This window comes from Antrostomus carolinensis, unplaced genomic scaffold, assembly GCF_000700745.2.
Source record: "Antrostomus carolinensis isolate BGI_N321 unplaced genomic scaffold, ASM70074v2 scaffold7885, whole genome shotgun sequence".
NCBI classification, from domain to species: domain Eukaryota; kingdom Metazoa; phylum Chordata; class Aves; order Caprimulgiformes; family Caprimulgidae; genus Antrostomus; species Antrostomus carolinensis.
Genome location: NW_010318384.1, coordinates 17,028 through 34,105, shown reverse-complemented (window position 1 = coordinate 34,105; position 17,078 = coordinate 17,028). Strand labels below are relative to the sequence as shown.

General features: G+C 36.6%; 1 protein-coding gene across 1 annotated transcript in view; it reads right to left on the bottom strand.

Annotated features, from left to right (window-relative positions):
* DCLK2 (doublecortin like kinase 2) overlaps positions 1 to 17,078 on the bottom strand; it is a gene marked incomplete at its 5' end in the record, with an annotated part of 43,906 nt that overhangs the window by 13,141 nt on the left and 13,687 nt on the right. The window contains 5 exons of the mRNA XM_010168875.1: positions 712 to 858; positions 2,596 to 2,715; positions 6,445 to 6,502; positions 12,300 to 12,408; positions 13,369 to 13,441. Coding sequence (XP_010167177.1) covers positions 712 to 858; positions 2,596 to 2,715; positions 6,445 to 6,502; positions 12,300 to 12,408; positions 13,369 to 13,441 — 507 coding nt within the window. The remainder of the gene's footprint in view (positions 1 to 711; positions 859 to 2,595; positions 2,716 to 6,444; positions 6,503 to 12,299; positions 12,409 to 13,368; positions 13,442 to 17,078) is intronic.

Sequence of the window (17,078 nt, the reverse complement as noted above, 5' to 3'; positions counted from 1 at the left end):
CATTCCTGATGATGGTGGCTCAAGCAGTGGAAATTACGGCCCTGCTTGTTCTGTGCACAACTCGCAATATCTAATTCCTAAGAAGTAATATGTTAAGTATAACCTCTGTGTATAACCCAGGTGACATGCTGTTCCCATACTTTGAACTGTAGTCTAAGCAGTTCCCAAAGCAGACTTCATGGTAATTCTTGTCAACACAGTTATTTTATGTCTTGGCTAAAAACAAAAGTAGTCAGTTCCCTAGAACAAAATAAATGTATGTACAGAGTTAATTCATGGCTAGAATACTGATAAATCATCAGAAAGATGTTCCTACTGTGACACTGAAAGAAAAAGAAAAAAAATTACTCAAGCTAACCATATGATCATTCAAAGAAATGGCATTCAGACCACCTTTTCTTCCAATTTGAAACTATAAAAAATAATTCAGCATCATAGCTTTAAAATTCATTGTTTCATAAGACAACACTCCTGCTTATCCAAATGGCAGCCAATCAAAATGTAAATAAAGATAGGTCTAAGGATAAGTTTGGGCACAGCTCACTTGGGTTATGGTGATTGCTATCTCATGGCAGAAGATTTCTTTCATACATAATTATTCTAAATTAATATTCCTGCTGTTCTCTGCTCAGCTCCTTGACATTTATATACAAGCATTTGCATTAATGAGAACAAAGTAAGAGAAAATATTAGAAAATAAATGGGACATACCAGGAGGTTTTCTGGCTTGATGTCTCTGTGCACAATGTTGAGACCATGAAGGTATTTGAGTGCACTGGCTAGATTGTAGACCATTGCACTCCCATCTCGCTCTGTGTATTTTGTAGAAGAAGTGATAGCATCAAACAGATCTCCTCCCTAAAGTAATGGAAAGATAATAGATCACTACATGAAAAATAATTATGATATTTCATAAAAAAGCCATGTAAAATCTTCCTTTACAAAAGGCATACTCAAATGCCTGTTAAACAGTAAAAAATTATTTTGCAGGAAGATGATCTTGTCACCAAGATACTAGACTGGGACTTGGGTCATCTACATTAAATTCTCAACTGTACTCCAGGCTTCTGATGTCTGAGTTTAGGCAAATCACAGCTCTTCTCTGTTTCAGTTTCATTCTACTGATCTTCCTGCCTTTGGTCACTCATTTATATTACCTACAGTGACAGGTGTACACTTTCCCTTTTCTTCATCTTATAATACCTTTACATAGCAAAAAAAAGTCCCGATTTCGAGTAAAGCCTAAAGTAATACAAATTAGCTCAATAATAAAAAGTCTAACATAACAAATACTCAGTAATTGTAATGAACTGCAAATTGGAGTTTCTGTAGATATTGCAGAAATATCAAGTAAATATAGCTGGAGAAGACCAACAACATAAGCATCATTTTTTTTCCAACCTAAATGATTCTATGATTCACCAAAGTGCAGAACCTACAGGTGATTCCTGAATATTCCAGTTGTGCAGTCTCTTGATTATGGATGCCCTATTCCTCTTGGAATATATAACAACATGCAAGTGAGTTACTGATGCAGCATTTCCAGTCACTTCAACAAATTTTCTGTGGGTGTCTCTATGACTGTTACCCTGGATACACCCGTAGGAGTGCTCTGTCTGAGCCATGGGTGGCATTCCAAGCATTTCAGTACACATGGAAGAGAAGCAGTAATTCAGGAAATACAAGCCAAGATGGTCGTGTATTAAAATATACAAAAAACTACTGTCTTAAAACCAAAAAAGCCTCTACTATATAAAAATAACTTCTAGAAAGGAAAATAAATGGGTAGGTTGCAGAAATTATGAATTCAACAACTAGAGATTTTCTTTAGAGGTTTGCCAGGCTGGCAACCATTCTAGAGGGGACTCTTGAATCTAACAATGCTTCAGACAGAAATAAAAAGTTATTATTATGATAATATATATTATTTGTATCTGACATGCTGATCAAGCTGATGTGTAATGTTGCTATGTATGTACAGTGCACAGACAAGAAAGTGCATGACTAAAACTTGTAGTATTGTGTATTTGGTTCACAAAGTGACAGCAAAATGAAGATTTTTGTTTTCTTTTTACATGTATGAAAGCAGCATTTATTTTCTGTTGAATTGGAAATAAGGTGAATATTTGATATAAGCAAAACAGGTGAGATATTTTGATATTAAAATATTAAAAATATTTTAATTTTGCTGGACCAAAATCACTTGAGTATGAACTATTCATTGCATCTATTGTCTACTAAGATAAATTCATTAAAAAGAATTTGCTTCTTTAAAGCAATTTATTAAATAAAGATATCAGTGAAATAAATGCAGGTGTTCTGTCAGTAAATGCATATCACTATTACTCTCACACATTGTAAACATGATACAAAAACCACTATCCACTTCTCTCCAGACTGCGCAGATTGCAAAACTAATTGCAACTCAAGAGACATAAATTCCACTAATACAGCTGATTGACAAGAATATTTGCATAATTAAACATGCAGGTCGCCACTGAAATCTTATCTGAGATTTTAATGTGCCTAGATACTTCTCAGATATCACACCAACAAAGAGAATTAAAAAAAGAGGAAAAGTCTCCCTAGTCTTACCTTGACCAGCTCCATCACCAGGTAGAGTTCTGTTGGAGTGTCCATTTCCTCTGTAAGCATAATGATATTTGGATGCTTCACTCGACGCAGAATAGACACTTCATTTTCAATCAGGTGTTCCTTTTCAGAAAAGAAGACGGAAGTTTATCTGAACAGACATGAAATTGCCAATTCACTTTTCCTTTGGTCAGCTGACCACTGATCACTTGATCAGTGAGCACTTTTTGCTGTTTACTTTATGTAGTAGAGAGTTATTGTCAGATGCTGGATTTTAACTTGTATTTTAGCCCAACTGTACTTCTTCATTGACCAAATGTAATTTAAAATACCATATTCACACACATAACCAATAAGATATCTCCCCAGAACTTGACAGCAATTCAGAAAGTGTGGATTATATTCTTATGTGGGTATTATGAGGTGAAATTAAGTTCAGACACCCTCCCCTCCCTCCCCCCCACTCCCAAACTGGATCATTGTAACCTGCCACCCCCTATCAATAGTTAACACGTTCTTGATCCTCTCCAGCCTTCAGCTCTCATTTAGCATAGGTTACTCAAGGACAGATTACCTAGGATTTATTTTCAAAGACTTTTTTAAAAAAAATAAATTGTGGATTATATGCAGGAAAAATGTTATAACTGCTTTGAATTTCAGTTCATTTTATATGTATGTTCAGATTTACAATCTGCAATATATGTAATAGCTCAGTTAAGTTGTTGTGGCTCCAACAGCTTAACAGCACACAGATTGAGTTTAATTTTCCCCCTCCCTATAGTTCTGAGGAAGTAATGGGTTTCAAGAACAAATTAGTTTCAGAATGTTTTGTTTTCTAGAACATCTTAGCACTTGGTTAACAGTGGAGAGAGAAGAAAATTACATGCCCCTTTCATGTGAAGAATGATTTGCATCTTCCTTTTAAAATGTTGGAATACAGATATTGTATTTAGGTTCACTGCAAAATAAGTAACAATGCTTGCATAAAACACTAGTTTCCTAATACTTTCATAGTTAACAAATCATGTCACTAGACTTGGAACTTATTCATGTTTAATGTGCTGATTAGTAGCATGCACTTCCTGCATTTGTGAGCAGAGGACTACAAGTAGATGTGATCCACTGTGCACAGGCAGTGATTGAAGAGCTTACACTACTTCATTTTCTATTTTCAGGGTTATTTACGGATGCACTGTGTTTTTGCCAAGGCTTTATGTGGCTATGCAACTCAGAAACCACACACCATGTGTGCATCTCATTTAATGAGAGTATGGTGCGGCATATATGAGTTAAACAGTCACACCTTTGAAAGAGCATCGATTGTCATTCTGAACAAACTGATGTCTGCTCCAAGCAAAGTGCTCTGGAGAAAAAAAAACCACACATGAAGCATTTTTGTTAAACACAACGATAAATGTCATCAACAGACGAAAGTGAACAGCCACAACATACAAAGCCTTATGGTTGGAAGCCTATAAATTAAAAAGTAGCATTGAGAGTCCAAGTAAAAACTAGAATCTCATTATAGCTTTTTCTACATAAAGAACAGGTCACATTAAATTTATTACATCCATTAATTATGACTAAGGCACAATAGCTTTACCTGTGCTTTCATTGTTTCACTTCACTAAATTGTTAATTGCTTTAAATAAAGCTCAAAAGTAAAGTTTATTTTCAATAAACTACAATCATTTTTTTTTTAAAAAAAGGCTCTAGAATGTTGTTGAGCTATTGTTCTAATACCTGTCTTCAAAATGCTGACTAACATGTAGTTATTTTCAACCACCCCACTGTTTTTGCTGTATTTTGTCATGTAAAAAAATAATAATTTTTAAACTTGCTATAAAGTTGTCCTGGATAGTGCAATATAGATTTCAGTCTACGTTAATATGGTTTCTTTACAGAGAAATTATTGTATAATAAACATTTAAGCTGCTTGCGGAAAATACATTAGTCAACTGGATTCAAATTTTAGGACATCCAAGATAAGCTGCTAGAGTGAGCAACATACAAGTCATGCATATTTGGATGAGATGGGTGTTTTCAAGGCAGGGCTTATGTTGGCATGTGAAATGGAGTGAGGAAGGAATAAGTTGTAGCCAAATTTCATTATTTTCTTTGTTGGAATTCTTCCTGGACAGTTGTGCCACTGCCTTAACAGGCATAGACATCTTCCTAACAATAGTTCTCTGCTTGTACATACACATACATCTGTATGTAGCTATACAGACACAGGTCCTTTCAAAACAGACAAGTATGCACCCATGGGGTTGACTTTTTTTGTTTGTTTTAAAGCAGTGAGAACAATAAATAGAAAATATGTCTAAACTCTGCTGTATAAAAAGGATTGTCTATCTCCAGACCATTCCAATTTATGATCCTAAGCAGCTGACTCAAATAAGTAATAAAAAACATCTGAAGCTGTGAGCTGTACACATCACCCAAAAGTTTTCTTTTGCAGTGAAACACACTGGGCCCCACAGCTGAAGAAATGGCAACATTTTAAACTCAAAAAGGCAATTCTAGCACTTTTTCTGGTGGTTATACATTTTTAAGATGCCTTTCTAAATTTTCCCTTAAATAAACCTAGAGAATATGAGATAAAGTGATGTGGAGGGAGGAATACTCATCTCCTAGCACCTAATACATAATTTAAAATCTGCATAGATAAAACATTTCTGTTTGAGGACCTCTACTTAAAGCAAATCATCACAGCAGGTAATGCATTAGTGTACAGCAATATACAGCTCCTTACCACACAAAGAATGTCATACAGACTCGCTACATCTTCCTACAAGGTCACATTCAGCATTTGGAGCTCCGAATTGTGCTTCAGAGCAGTTACTCTATGTAACTGACAAAAAGGATACCTTTGAATTAAAACCTTGACTTGGTTGCAAAGTTACCTCAAGAATCGTTTCAGTGCAATCATTTACATAAAAAAATAAGGCATAAAACCATCAAAAAGTCCATCTTCTCAGTCATCCTCGAGAGAATGGTGTATTTCCTACTCTAAAAGAGCCTTTAATCCAGAATTTGATTGCTAATTAATACTGTGCCCTCAGTGTTCTTTTAGCTAGCACTGAACTATGATCCATTTATTCATAAGGTCCTCAAGAGCACTTTGATTTCAAGGTATTGCAAAGCAGTGAAAATACAAGTATTTTATTTGTTGTTATCTATTCCAACACTTAGTCTACATTCTTGGCTGTAGGTTTGGATTTTTTTCTTCCTTTTTCAAAAATTCTGCACTTGGGAGGAAGGTGAAGAAGAGGTCTGATGCTCTCAGATACCTGGTTTGATTATGTAACATGCTGTTCTGCTGGCAAGAAAATTTTGGACTTTTCTTTTAATTAAAAAGAAAGTTTAAAGAACTCTTTTGTTAAGGGTTCTTTGTTATACAGGATGGTGAAACTACATAAACAGAAATAAATGGTTGCAAAAATTTATTTCTAAATTCATGTTCTGCATATAAAAGGAGCATGTACAGCCATAAAAAGATAAAAATAAGAGGCAGTGTGATGGGAATTACATAAATACACATATAGCTGCAAATTTCCTCTCTCATATTTTACAGATCAAAATCTTTCTAATATATTTTGGGACACATATTTGCATTTTCTTTGTTAGTCCAATAAAACAGATGACAATTTGTTTGTTTTTCACTCTATTATCTAGCAGACTAACACTCACTACTTTTATTATTTGCTTCCTGGATACATTATCATCCTGTTCAACAGATATTCTGAAAATAGCCAGGAAACCCAAACACACCCACCATTTATGACTAATGAGCAGCTGCTAGTGCTGTTTCTGCTATTCTTCTTATACATGCAAATTGTTGTACGCTACCTTTCCACAGCATTTAGCCTTGTCTATGATCTTCAGTGCAAACTCCTTTCCTGTGGATCTAGCAAGAAAAAGATGAGAACCATTAATTAGAAACTGGTCAACAAATTGTGGCATTATCTGTTAAGAACATACATCATCCTAACAGAATGCCTTGACCCATAGAGGTTGCTGACAGAAAATTCACAGAAGGGACTTGATTTTGGTTTTTGTTTTCTCAGCAGCATTTGTGCCTGTTGTTTCCCTAACTACCACAACCTAGCTCACTTTGTGTATTAATCCCAGACTCCAGCTCCAATTCATTCTTCTGTGAACTGGCACAACTCTCTGTTGGTTCTTTAATGCTACATGCAAAATTTGTCTTGAGCCTTCCACTTAGCTTTGTTCAACTGGTAGGCTTTAAAGATAAAAATCATACACATTTATGTGTAAGTAAGCAGAAGAAAGATTGGTGCCCTAGTATAAAATTCCACAGAATTTATTAGGCACTAATTTAGACCTTTTGCATCTCATTCTTTCTTTATTTTTTTAAGTATTCTGTGGAATTCTACAGCAGTCATCTAAAGTCCCATGACATTTAAGAGGGTGGTTACCTACAAAATAAAAAGGATTACTGTTTTCAGTAAGTAGTCTCACAGAAAGGAGCTCTTGTTTGCCTTTCATCCCTTTAAGCAATAAAAATCTTCTCCATTTCTCCAGAAGGGGAGAAAATGAAAGAAAGAAGCAATACAAATGAATTACTTTTTTTCTTTTAAACAAAGAAGACATTACTACTACTACACTAAAGGCAGTTACAAAAACAAGTCATGCATGTTTTTAAACTTCCAGGTTAATTTTCACTATACTTTTGGCATTAGATAAAACTAGTCAAAATTAGTACCTTACCAAAAAAAAAAAAAAAAAAAAAAAAGAAACTGAATTAACATCTCACATTCAATTTATCCATTATTGAAAAAATGCAGTACAGATCTCTGCTCTGAAAGTGCAGCTGTATCTGCGAGGAGGTTGTCATAGTTACAACCTCATCTGGTCTTTAGACAGAAGTGTTATCTAAATGGTATCCGTGAAATGCCATCCTCTTACATTATAGACCTGATGTACAATCTACTATGAATACGGTGTGTAATTCAGAATCACAATTTATGCATTATACTAAATTAAGTGCATTATCTGAAAGCCTGCAAACAACTGATCAGCACAACCCACTTAGCAAGCCTTTGGCACTTACACTGCGTAGAAAGAGAAGTTAACATTCACAAATCCAATTCATCAACCAACTTGAAATCCCTCTTGCAAATGCCCTTTGCTATAGCACCTAAGAAAAAAACCCCACATAATTTGTGTGCTAATACCACTGCCTAGCATACACCAGTATGTCTGACAGGTTTCTGGTACTCTTCTGTCTAGCTGTCAGTGTCCATCTGTTGAATCACGACTTTATATATAGACATACAGGCATGCTTTACAAAAGAGACCATCTTTTTCTTTTTGTAGAACAGCTGGTATAATAGGATCTTGGCTCCACAACTAAAAGCTTCTAAACAGAACACTATTACAAATAAAGTACAATAATTAATAGAAATTAAAAGACAAACATGTATAGTTGGCATTTCCTCTCTTATTATTATTAGCAACTATTGCTGTATATTTATTTTAGATAAAATCCATTTAATAATGCTTCACAATATAAAGATTGGATCACATACAAAACTATACAAAACTAGATTTTTAATTTTAATTTAGCTTTTCTTTTTTTTTTTTTAATAATTGGAAGGTTGTTTTTCTAGTCCAGACCCCTCATTCCAAAAAGCACAGATAATGTTTTGAAACCCAAGTGACTTAGCAGCTGTTGTCCCATTTTCAGTGGAACATAAGTGATTTCCAAAATGCATAGTCGATATTCCTGAAAATAATACATTATGTAATCTTTTGCTTTTAACCTGTTATCTTTAATGAATGTTATTCTCTCTATAGATAACCAGGGATGTGTGGCCAGTTTCAGGGTGCATGGGAAAACACTATGGAAGCATAATTCATTTTGTCTGCGCCAAAACTTTGGGGTTTTTTAAACCATGGAAGAGCCTTTGACAAGGTTTGCTGATCCACCTGTCCTGATGGTGAAAACGCATCCTTGGGCACAAGCTGGCAGGGCTGATTGAGACAGAATTGATGGGGGACAGGGATACCAACAAGATTGCAGCAGATAAGCCAAGGGTTGGCACAGCATCGCCTGAGAGTGGCAATGCTAGTGGGAACATTTACACCGCTCCTGGGAGCAAAGAGGGCTCAGAACCGTACCTGAGAGACACCAGTACACCATCACACGCAGTATAAGAAACAAACAGGATGAACTGGAAGTGCTGGTCAGCTACGATATCATTGGTACCAGTGAGACCTGGTGGAATGAATCCCGTGACTGGAGTGCTGGGATGGAGGGCTACAGGCTGTTCACAGGGGATAGGCAGGGACCTGTCACACTATATGTAAGGGAGAGGTTTGATTGTACAGCCCTTACAGTTAGTGATGACATGGCTGAGAGCGTCTGGGTGAGGATTAGGGGGATGGAAAACAAAGGAGATGATGTAGTGGGTGTCTACTACTGATCACCCAACCAGGATGTAAACACTGATGAGTTATTCTGTAGGCAATTAGGAGAAATCTCTGGATTGGTAGACCTTGTCCTTATGGGAGATTTCAACTTCCCAGACATCAAGTGGGAATATTGTACTGCTGTGACCAGCAAGTTTTGGAAATTCTTAAAAGTTTGTAGGAAAAAACTTCTTGTAACAGGTACTCAGTGAGTCAACTAGGAAAGATAACCTCCTAGACTTGCTGTTTGTGAATAGAGAAGGACTTGGGGAGGATGTGATGGTAGCTGCCTGCCTTAGCCACCGTGATCATGAAATGGTTGGTGCAATGAGGAAAAAAAAAAAAAAAAAAGGTGCAATGAGAAAAAAAAGAACAGCAGAGTTGCTACCCTGGATTTCAAGAGATCAAACTTTAAGCTATTCAGGGAACTATTTAGCAGAGTACTCCGGCAATCTGTTTTTGAGGGCTTAGTCCATGATTACTGGTCAGTCTTTAAGAACCACCTTTTACAAACACAGGAACAGGCAATCCCATTGTGTCGTAATTAAAGCAAGCTGGGCAGAAGACCAGCTTGGCTGAACAGGGAAATCCTTGTGGAGATCAAGAGGAAAAAGAAATTGTATGATCTCTGGAAGCAAGGTCAGGCTTCACAGGGAGATTACAGAACGTGTGTATATGCAGGGAGGAGACAAAAAAGGACAAAGCTCAATTAGAGCTGAAACTGGCCAGTGTTGTTTTAGTTAACAAGAAGGGCTTTTAAAATTATGTTAATAGAAAGAGGAAGTGTAAAGAAAACACTGGACTGATACTTGTTGAAGATGGTCACCTGACTAATAGGGTCAAAGAAAAAGCGGAGGTGTTCAATGTGGTTTTTGCCTCAGTCTTTTACTGATAGACCTTGGGCTGCCTGGTCCCGAGTTGTAGGGCTATGAGTGTGGCAACAGTGACTTTCCATACGTGGACACTGAAATTGTAAGGGACCAGATGCATCAGCTGAATGTTCACAAGTCCTTCAGGCCTGATGAGATTCATCCCAGACTACTGAAGGACCTATGTTATGGCATGACTCTTCTCAATCATCTACCAAAGGTCTTGGGAGTCTGGGGAGGTTACTGCTGACTGGACGTTAGCCAATGTTATTCCAGTTTGGAAAAAGGGTGTGAGGGAAGACCCAGGGAACTACAGACCTTTTAAGTCTAAACTCAGTTCCTGGGAAAATTATCAAGAAGGTTATACTGAGTACTACTGAAAAGCATCTAAACAGTAACGCAATTATCAGGCACAGTCATCTTGGGTTCACAAAGGGAAAGTCCTGTTTAACTAATTTGATATCCCTTTATGATAAGGTCGCCCTCCTAGTGGATGAAGGGAAGTGATAGATGTAGTCTTTTCTGGATTTTAGTAGGGCTTTTGATACTGGCCCTCACAGCATCCTTCTGGACAAACTGTGGGATGAGTGGGTTCATGGTGTGCTGGGTAAAGAACTGGCTGAAGGGCAGAGCTCAAAGGGTTATAGTGAATGAGGCTACATCCGGCTGCTGACCAGTCACCAGTAGTATATTCCTCTGGGTTCAATTCTAAGGTCAGTCCTGTTCCATGTATTTATCAACAATCTGGATGCAGGAGTTGAATGCACCATTAGCAAGTTTGCTGATGATACTAAACTGGGAAGTGCTGTTGACTCTCTTAAGGGACAAGAGGCCCTGCAGAAGGATCTAGATAGATTGGAGCATTTGGTTATGATTAATAGGATGAATAGGAACCAGGGTTTTTTGTTAGAAACTGTTAAAAAAAATAAAAAATTGAGACCTTGTAGTCTAGATGTTAACATTGTTGAGAAGCATTATCTTAAACCTGTACATGCAACAGGAACTTTTTTTGAGCAGTAATTTTAGTACATTATGATCACATTTAGTCATTTTTTAATTTATCAGCGCTGTATTTGGCTTGTATTTCTAGGAGCTGCCAACTCAGTCTTTATTCCTTACTTTATAAACCTTGCATGCTCATACATCACTTTCTCAAAAAATATTAAAAATAACAATTGTCATTTGCTGTTATAAACCAGAAAGGTGTATAAGACATTGTGTTACATACCACCTGCCAATATTATTCTCAATAATGGAGAGAAATAAGCCAGATACAGTATGAAGAAAAACTTGTCTTGAGAATTCTTCTGCAGTAATGGCTGCAGAAAGTTATGGGCTGTAAGATCCATTCACCTATGTTTCAGTACAGGAGGCTCCAGGTTCAGCCCCAGTACCCAACTTTTAGCCCATCTGGATGACTCAGTAAAAGTATTATCTATTAATCTATGATCTGCTAAGACTGGAATTAGATGTTTCCATTCATAATTATCTTTTTTCATTTAAATAAAACCAGTAGATGAGGATCAAATAATAGAAACTGTTTCTGTAACTTTTATGTTTTTTACAGACATTCAGTGAATTTGCCCAGTATTTGCATACAAGATGGAGATTCCTCATAATATTTAAGAAGCTGACATAACTCTCAGATTGCTGAAGATAGCAGAAGGTGGTTCTAAAAAATACACTGAGAAAGTGACAGTCAAATCATGTTATGTTTGCACTAGCAGCAAAGTGTGACACAAAGCTTGCAGAGGAAGAGCAGTAACACAGCACAGGTCTGTAACGGTATCTTCTCTACCCCATGGGAAACCAGGCACAAGAATATTTCAGAGTCTGGAATATTGAAAGGTTGAAAAGCCTCTGTCTACACACGGCATCACCTCACAGAAGCAGCAAGCACAAGAGGGTCAGTAGCACGGGCTAAAAGGCACTGACTGCATGCCTTTAAGAATACTTTGCCCACAGTATATTGAAAGCTGTGAAAAATCATTTAAGCAGCTGGCAGTAGGGATAATATCGCAACATAATTGCTGAGGCAGAAAGAGGGGCTCTCAAAGCCTGTTCAGATGTCACATATAATTTCCTGTCATCCACAATAGTCTGTTGTGTGAGGGGATTTCTTGAAGATCTGCAGGGTTTCTTTAAAAGTCTCCATTAGAAGGTGATAAGTTTAGTTTTTGGGACAAAAAAAACATGTTCCTTGCTGCTTTCATATCCCTTTCTGGAATAATACATAAAGAAGCTCTGTGTATTTTGTTATGCCTTGTTCTCCTGAAGTGTAGGCATATCTTTGCAACTGCTCTTTGCTTTAATCTCATCCCATTTTCTATGAAATTATGCTAATGCACAGGGCTTTATCCAGTAGAATAAACAGCAATACTGAACAGTTTCCTTGCTCACCGTTCTATGCACTCCTTTACAACAGCAAAATTGCCATCACCAATCACCTTCCCCACTTTATACTTCTCAAGAATTGTAGATGACCCTGAGCATGTGTTTCCATTCACACCTGCAAAAAAAACAAGGTCAATAATGCAAGTTGAAGTGTCAGCAAGATGCAATATATCCCCAGTGGGTTCCACAGATACAGAACAGTCAAAAATGCATACCAAAACTCAAAAGTAAGCTGTTTTCTTCACAGCTATTCTCTTGTTTTTACCCCAAACGTAAGAAAGAACAAGATAAGACCAATCAGAGTTGTTTGACCTTTTAGCACATAAAACAAATATTACTATGTTTTTGTGTGGACATATTCTAAAGGTAATTAATGCAGTTAGAAGTCCTTAGTCTAAATATTTTCTGCACTCAAAATATTTTTTTAAGTATCTTTTTGCATACTCAAAGCAAAAATGCAAGTAAGATTCATCTACAATGCATGTAAAAGAATCAAATTTTTAATCTGCTGAATTCATTGACATTCCCTTAGCTGCTGTGGAAACATCCATAATGTAAGTTTGATAGCTGCTTATTTCAGTATTTTTAAATTTAAAAAATTGACCCTAAAATTAATTTTTAAAATATTTTTTTTTTAAAAATCTTTGCTTGAAAGAGATAAGGAATGAAAAGTTAAGTTTAGCTAAGGTCATTTGATAGGCGAGTGGTTCTACCTGACGCACAATGTGCTCTTTTGAGGAGGGCTCCATTTTCAATCCAGCCACAAACACATTTCTGGTGATACTCTGCAAGTCATGTTCAAAATCACTTAAATGCCTAATAGTGACTATTGAAGAGCAGAGTCCACTAATATGCTGCCACTTGACAAAAAAGAACAATATTTATTTCTTAGCTTTACTGCCTTGTCGTAGAAAATGCGATAACAATTTTTCCAAGATAAGGTTGTCAACAAGGCATCAAATATCTCAGAACAAAAAATTATTTGGAGTAATAGGAAACCATGTAAAAGTGCTAAACCAACTGTCACCTACAACAAAATTTTTGCAAGGATTGTTAGCAATTATTTGTGTCCTACCTTCGGGACTCTGGCAATGGAGTGATTCAGGTACACCATTCACATTGGAAGAAGATCCACCATGTGGAGTGATCTATGGAAGTACATAAGAACTTATTATTTCCGATGGTAATCACAAGAAGGAACCAGAAAAAAAACCCAGCAAAAATTAAAAAAACCCACCCTAAAAACATCTATACAGAGTCTGTTTACTTTTCTAGTCCCATCTTATTTTTATTCTTGCTTTCTCACAGTTCATCATCATTATAATACATCATTGTCACCTGCACCAATTTAAGATTCAGTCCTGATATTCCTATTTAGATAAGTCATTGAACAGATTTCAGTAAACAGCAAAGAAAATTCCAGCTGCACCAAGTTCCATCTAAACACTAAAGAACCTGTGTGTGGAGGCAACATTCTCTCCTCATTCCACACAAGATGATCATATGCTCTGTGTACATTTTCCCATCAGCCAGAGACAGCCATCTCCAGACAACTGTTCAGTGGCCAGTGCAGCAAGCAAGTGCTCTCGTGCTGTAGTTTAAGACATCTCTTCATAGTCAGCACTGTCTGAGGCTTCCCTAACCGACCCCTGTCAATAGATGCTCTCTTTAGATTAGCAATGAAGCATGCTAGAAAGGTAATGTAGAAATGCTTGCATGGTCTTACTAGTTCTCATTTAAATAAGAGAATTTTGGCATAGGTGGCCAGGTAAAACTATGATAGTCATATCTGCTTGGTAATCTAGCAGTCTGTATTTTAGGTTATTATGGATCTGAAGATTTATGACATCTACAAGCATTTCAAGTTAGATGTCTGATATGCATCCAGACACAATCCAGTTTTAGTAACTGTGATGCTGTATAAAAAGCCAATATCTAAATGATTTTGAAGGACGAAGAAAACTACTGCACTAACAACTTAATTGGTACTCTATCTGAATCTTCATGATTCTACTTAAAATCATCCCGCCATACTGCCCAGGGACATGTGCAACAATCAATTTTTATTTTAAAAAAGGGGTGGAGGCATAAGAATGAATGCCATAAACAGTAAAATGTACTGGATGTATTCTGTGCATCACTGTTTTATAAGCTCTCTCATTACAGTTAAGTATATGCACTATGAAATTAAAATATATTTTAGATCATTCCCCCTCCTCTACTTAATATTCTTGCTGTTCTGTGAAGTTCTATATCTTGTTTTCTTCATGGGCTATTATAGCAGTTCTCACCACTCACCATATAAAGGATTAAAATGCTTCTCTGCCTTAAGCTCAGTGTCTGTCGAAATGGCTTCGCATGACACCAGGAATGCAAATGCAGCATTTTCCATTTTAGCTGACATTGTCTGGTTACACTGCTGAATATTTTAAATCATTAACACTATTGTCAATGAAAGAACTGAACTGACAGATAGGGATATTGTCCAAAGGCTCATGAAATGCTAATGAATGCTTAAGTTTCTAGTGGCAGCTGAGCTGCCAAATCAGCTAAAGGTACAGTAACTAGACACTGTACAACTTAATTTTGCAGAGCCTCTAAAACAATGATGTTTACTAGCATTTGGCATAAGTAGCACCAAACAGCAGCCAGTCAGCTACACTCTGCTCCTTGCTGGTAACTTTAAACCAGGCTATGTTAATGCTGCTGTCTTTCTGAGTTATCTATTTATTTAACAAGGATCAGGAAAGACAAGGACATTTGGGTTAAATTATATTTGTGCAAAATTGTGAGTCAGTCTCTTAACCAGCCAGTCACATTTTCTTCAACCATGAATTGGAGGTAACAGAACATATCACTGCAAAGTATTAGTCATCAGCTAAAAATATTAGTACTCTTGTTTTGGGTTTTCAGTGAGTGACAATACATGGGAATATCTAGCCCACATTTCCAACTTCCTTCATCCTTGTAATCAGGTCAGAACATGACTGGGCACATTACTTCTTACAACAGCATTTACAAGAAGGAAAAAAAAAAAAAAGCAACAGGAAAAAAAGCTAAAAGGAATATGAAAAGGAAAAAAAAAATCTAACGCTGCTGCTGCTGCTGTGGCTGAGGTGCTAGATCAGAATCTGAAGTGGCAGATTTCACCTTAGCTCTGCCAGTAATTTGCCTCATGGCTCTAGACACGAAGCCGAACTCGCTCTACAACAGAGATTGCCTGTAATTTGGGTGCTGTAGGTCTGTGTTCAGTTCCTCAGCGGAAAAATCAGTCTAGTCTTTTTTTAGTCTTCCCCTACTGTGTCAGAGCACACTAGCAATAAACTCAAGATGCCCGAGAGGTGCTTGACTAGCCAGAAAAGGTGGGGAGGAGGTAGGAATTGACAATAAGCGACACAGAATAAAGTTATTTTTATTATGAAAGTTATTTTCTAATAATTTAACTACTCAGTAACATGGAATATTTAGAATACCTTGTACAGATTAGATTTTGCAACAATGCTTCCTCCTGTATTCTAGTCCATACAGCGCTACTGCTCTCTTGTAATACTGTTCTCCTTACACATGATAAATTCGGAGTACACAGGTCTTAAATCAACCCGCTCATACACACATGCAAGTCCTAGAAAAGTCAGACCTGAGGCAGAATTTGATTTTTTTTTTAAAGCTTACAAAGTAATTTAGAGCAAAGGCTATCCAGCCCTTTGAATAAAACAAATACCTCAGAATGTGGATGCTACTGGCCACTCCTGTTGCATTTAAACATTATGTAACAATTATAGCTTTTACTTCCCTCAAGTTGTCTCCCTGAAGGTAATTTGTGTTTTAAAACCACGTCCAGAGCCAAACACGCATTAAAATATAGTCTTTAGAGACACACAGAATACCTTGATGAACACACAGTTCTCAAAACCAGTTGCATATCATTTTGCAGATAGCTAAAGATGCTGTAAAAAGATACAAAAGGTACTGAGCTGAAAAAAACCTGCCCAACTGTTTTCTTTTCTTCACATGCTGAACTATTTTTCTGTGGAATAAGCATTTTTCCAGGTTCACAAAAATATCTACGCATTTCACTATATTTTATACAGACTGACTGGGACTTCAATCACCAGGTTTATCAACCAGATAAGTGGTTTTGTGAGAAATATATTAGATCGGTCTTATCCATAACCTTAACACACCTACTTTAGTGCCCAATGTGCTTATTACACCTCGACCTAACAACTAAGGAACAGGTATTTAGCATTATTACTTTCACCCCTACTAATATCCAACCCATTAAAAATTCTGTTTTATACTTCGCACTGTAGGGTTTTTTTGTTTTGTTTGGTTGGTTGGGTTTTTTTACTGTCTGAAGTATCCAGTGTATAATGTGCCAGACAGCTGCATTCTGCCAGATACTGTGTGTATCAAGTTTTCTACTTTTAAGTTAATGATAAGAAATTGAAAGCACAAAAAAAACCCAACACCAACCCACCAAACAAAAACCATAAAAGCCTTTAAAACCATCAGAGTCCAAGAGCATGCACCGAAATGCGTATGCCAATGTAAGGTGATGTGTAACTAGCTAGGAGGGATTGGCTCAAGATTCCCTTAAAATCTGGATCAGAGTAGAAGTCAGTGATTTGGGAATGAAAAAGCAGTAGCTTGACAGTCGTTTTAATCAAGCTACATCTAGTAGCAAAGATTTTTAATAAACCTTTTGAGACAAAATGCTACTATATACATATGTTTACAAAAAATGTAAACATTGTGCTTGTATTTAAAATAGAAACCTTCAAG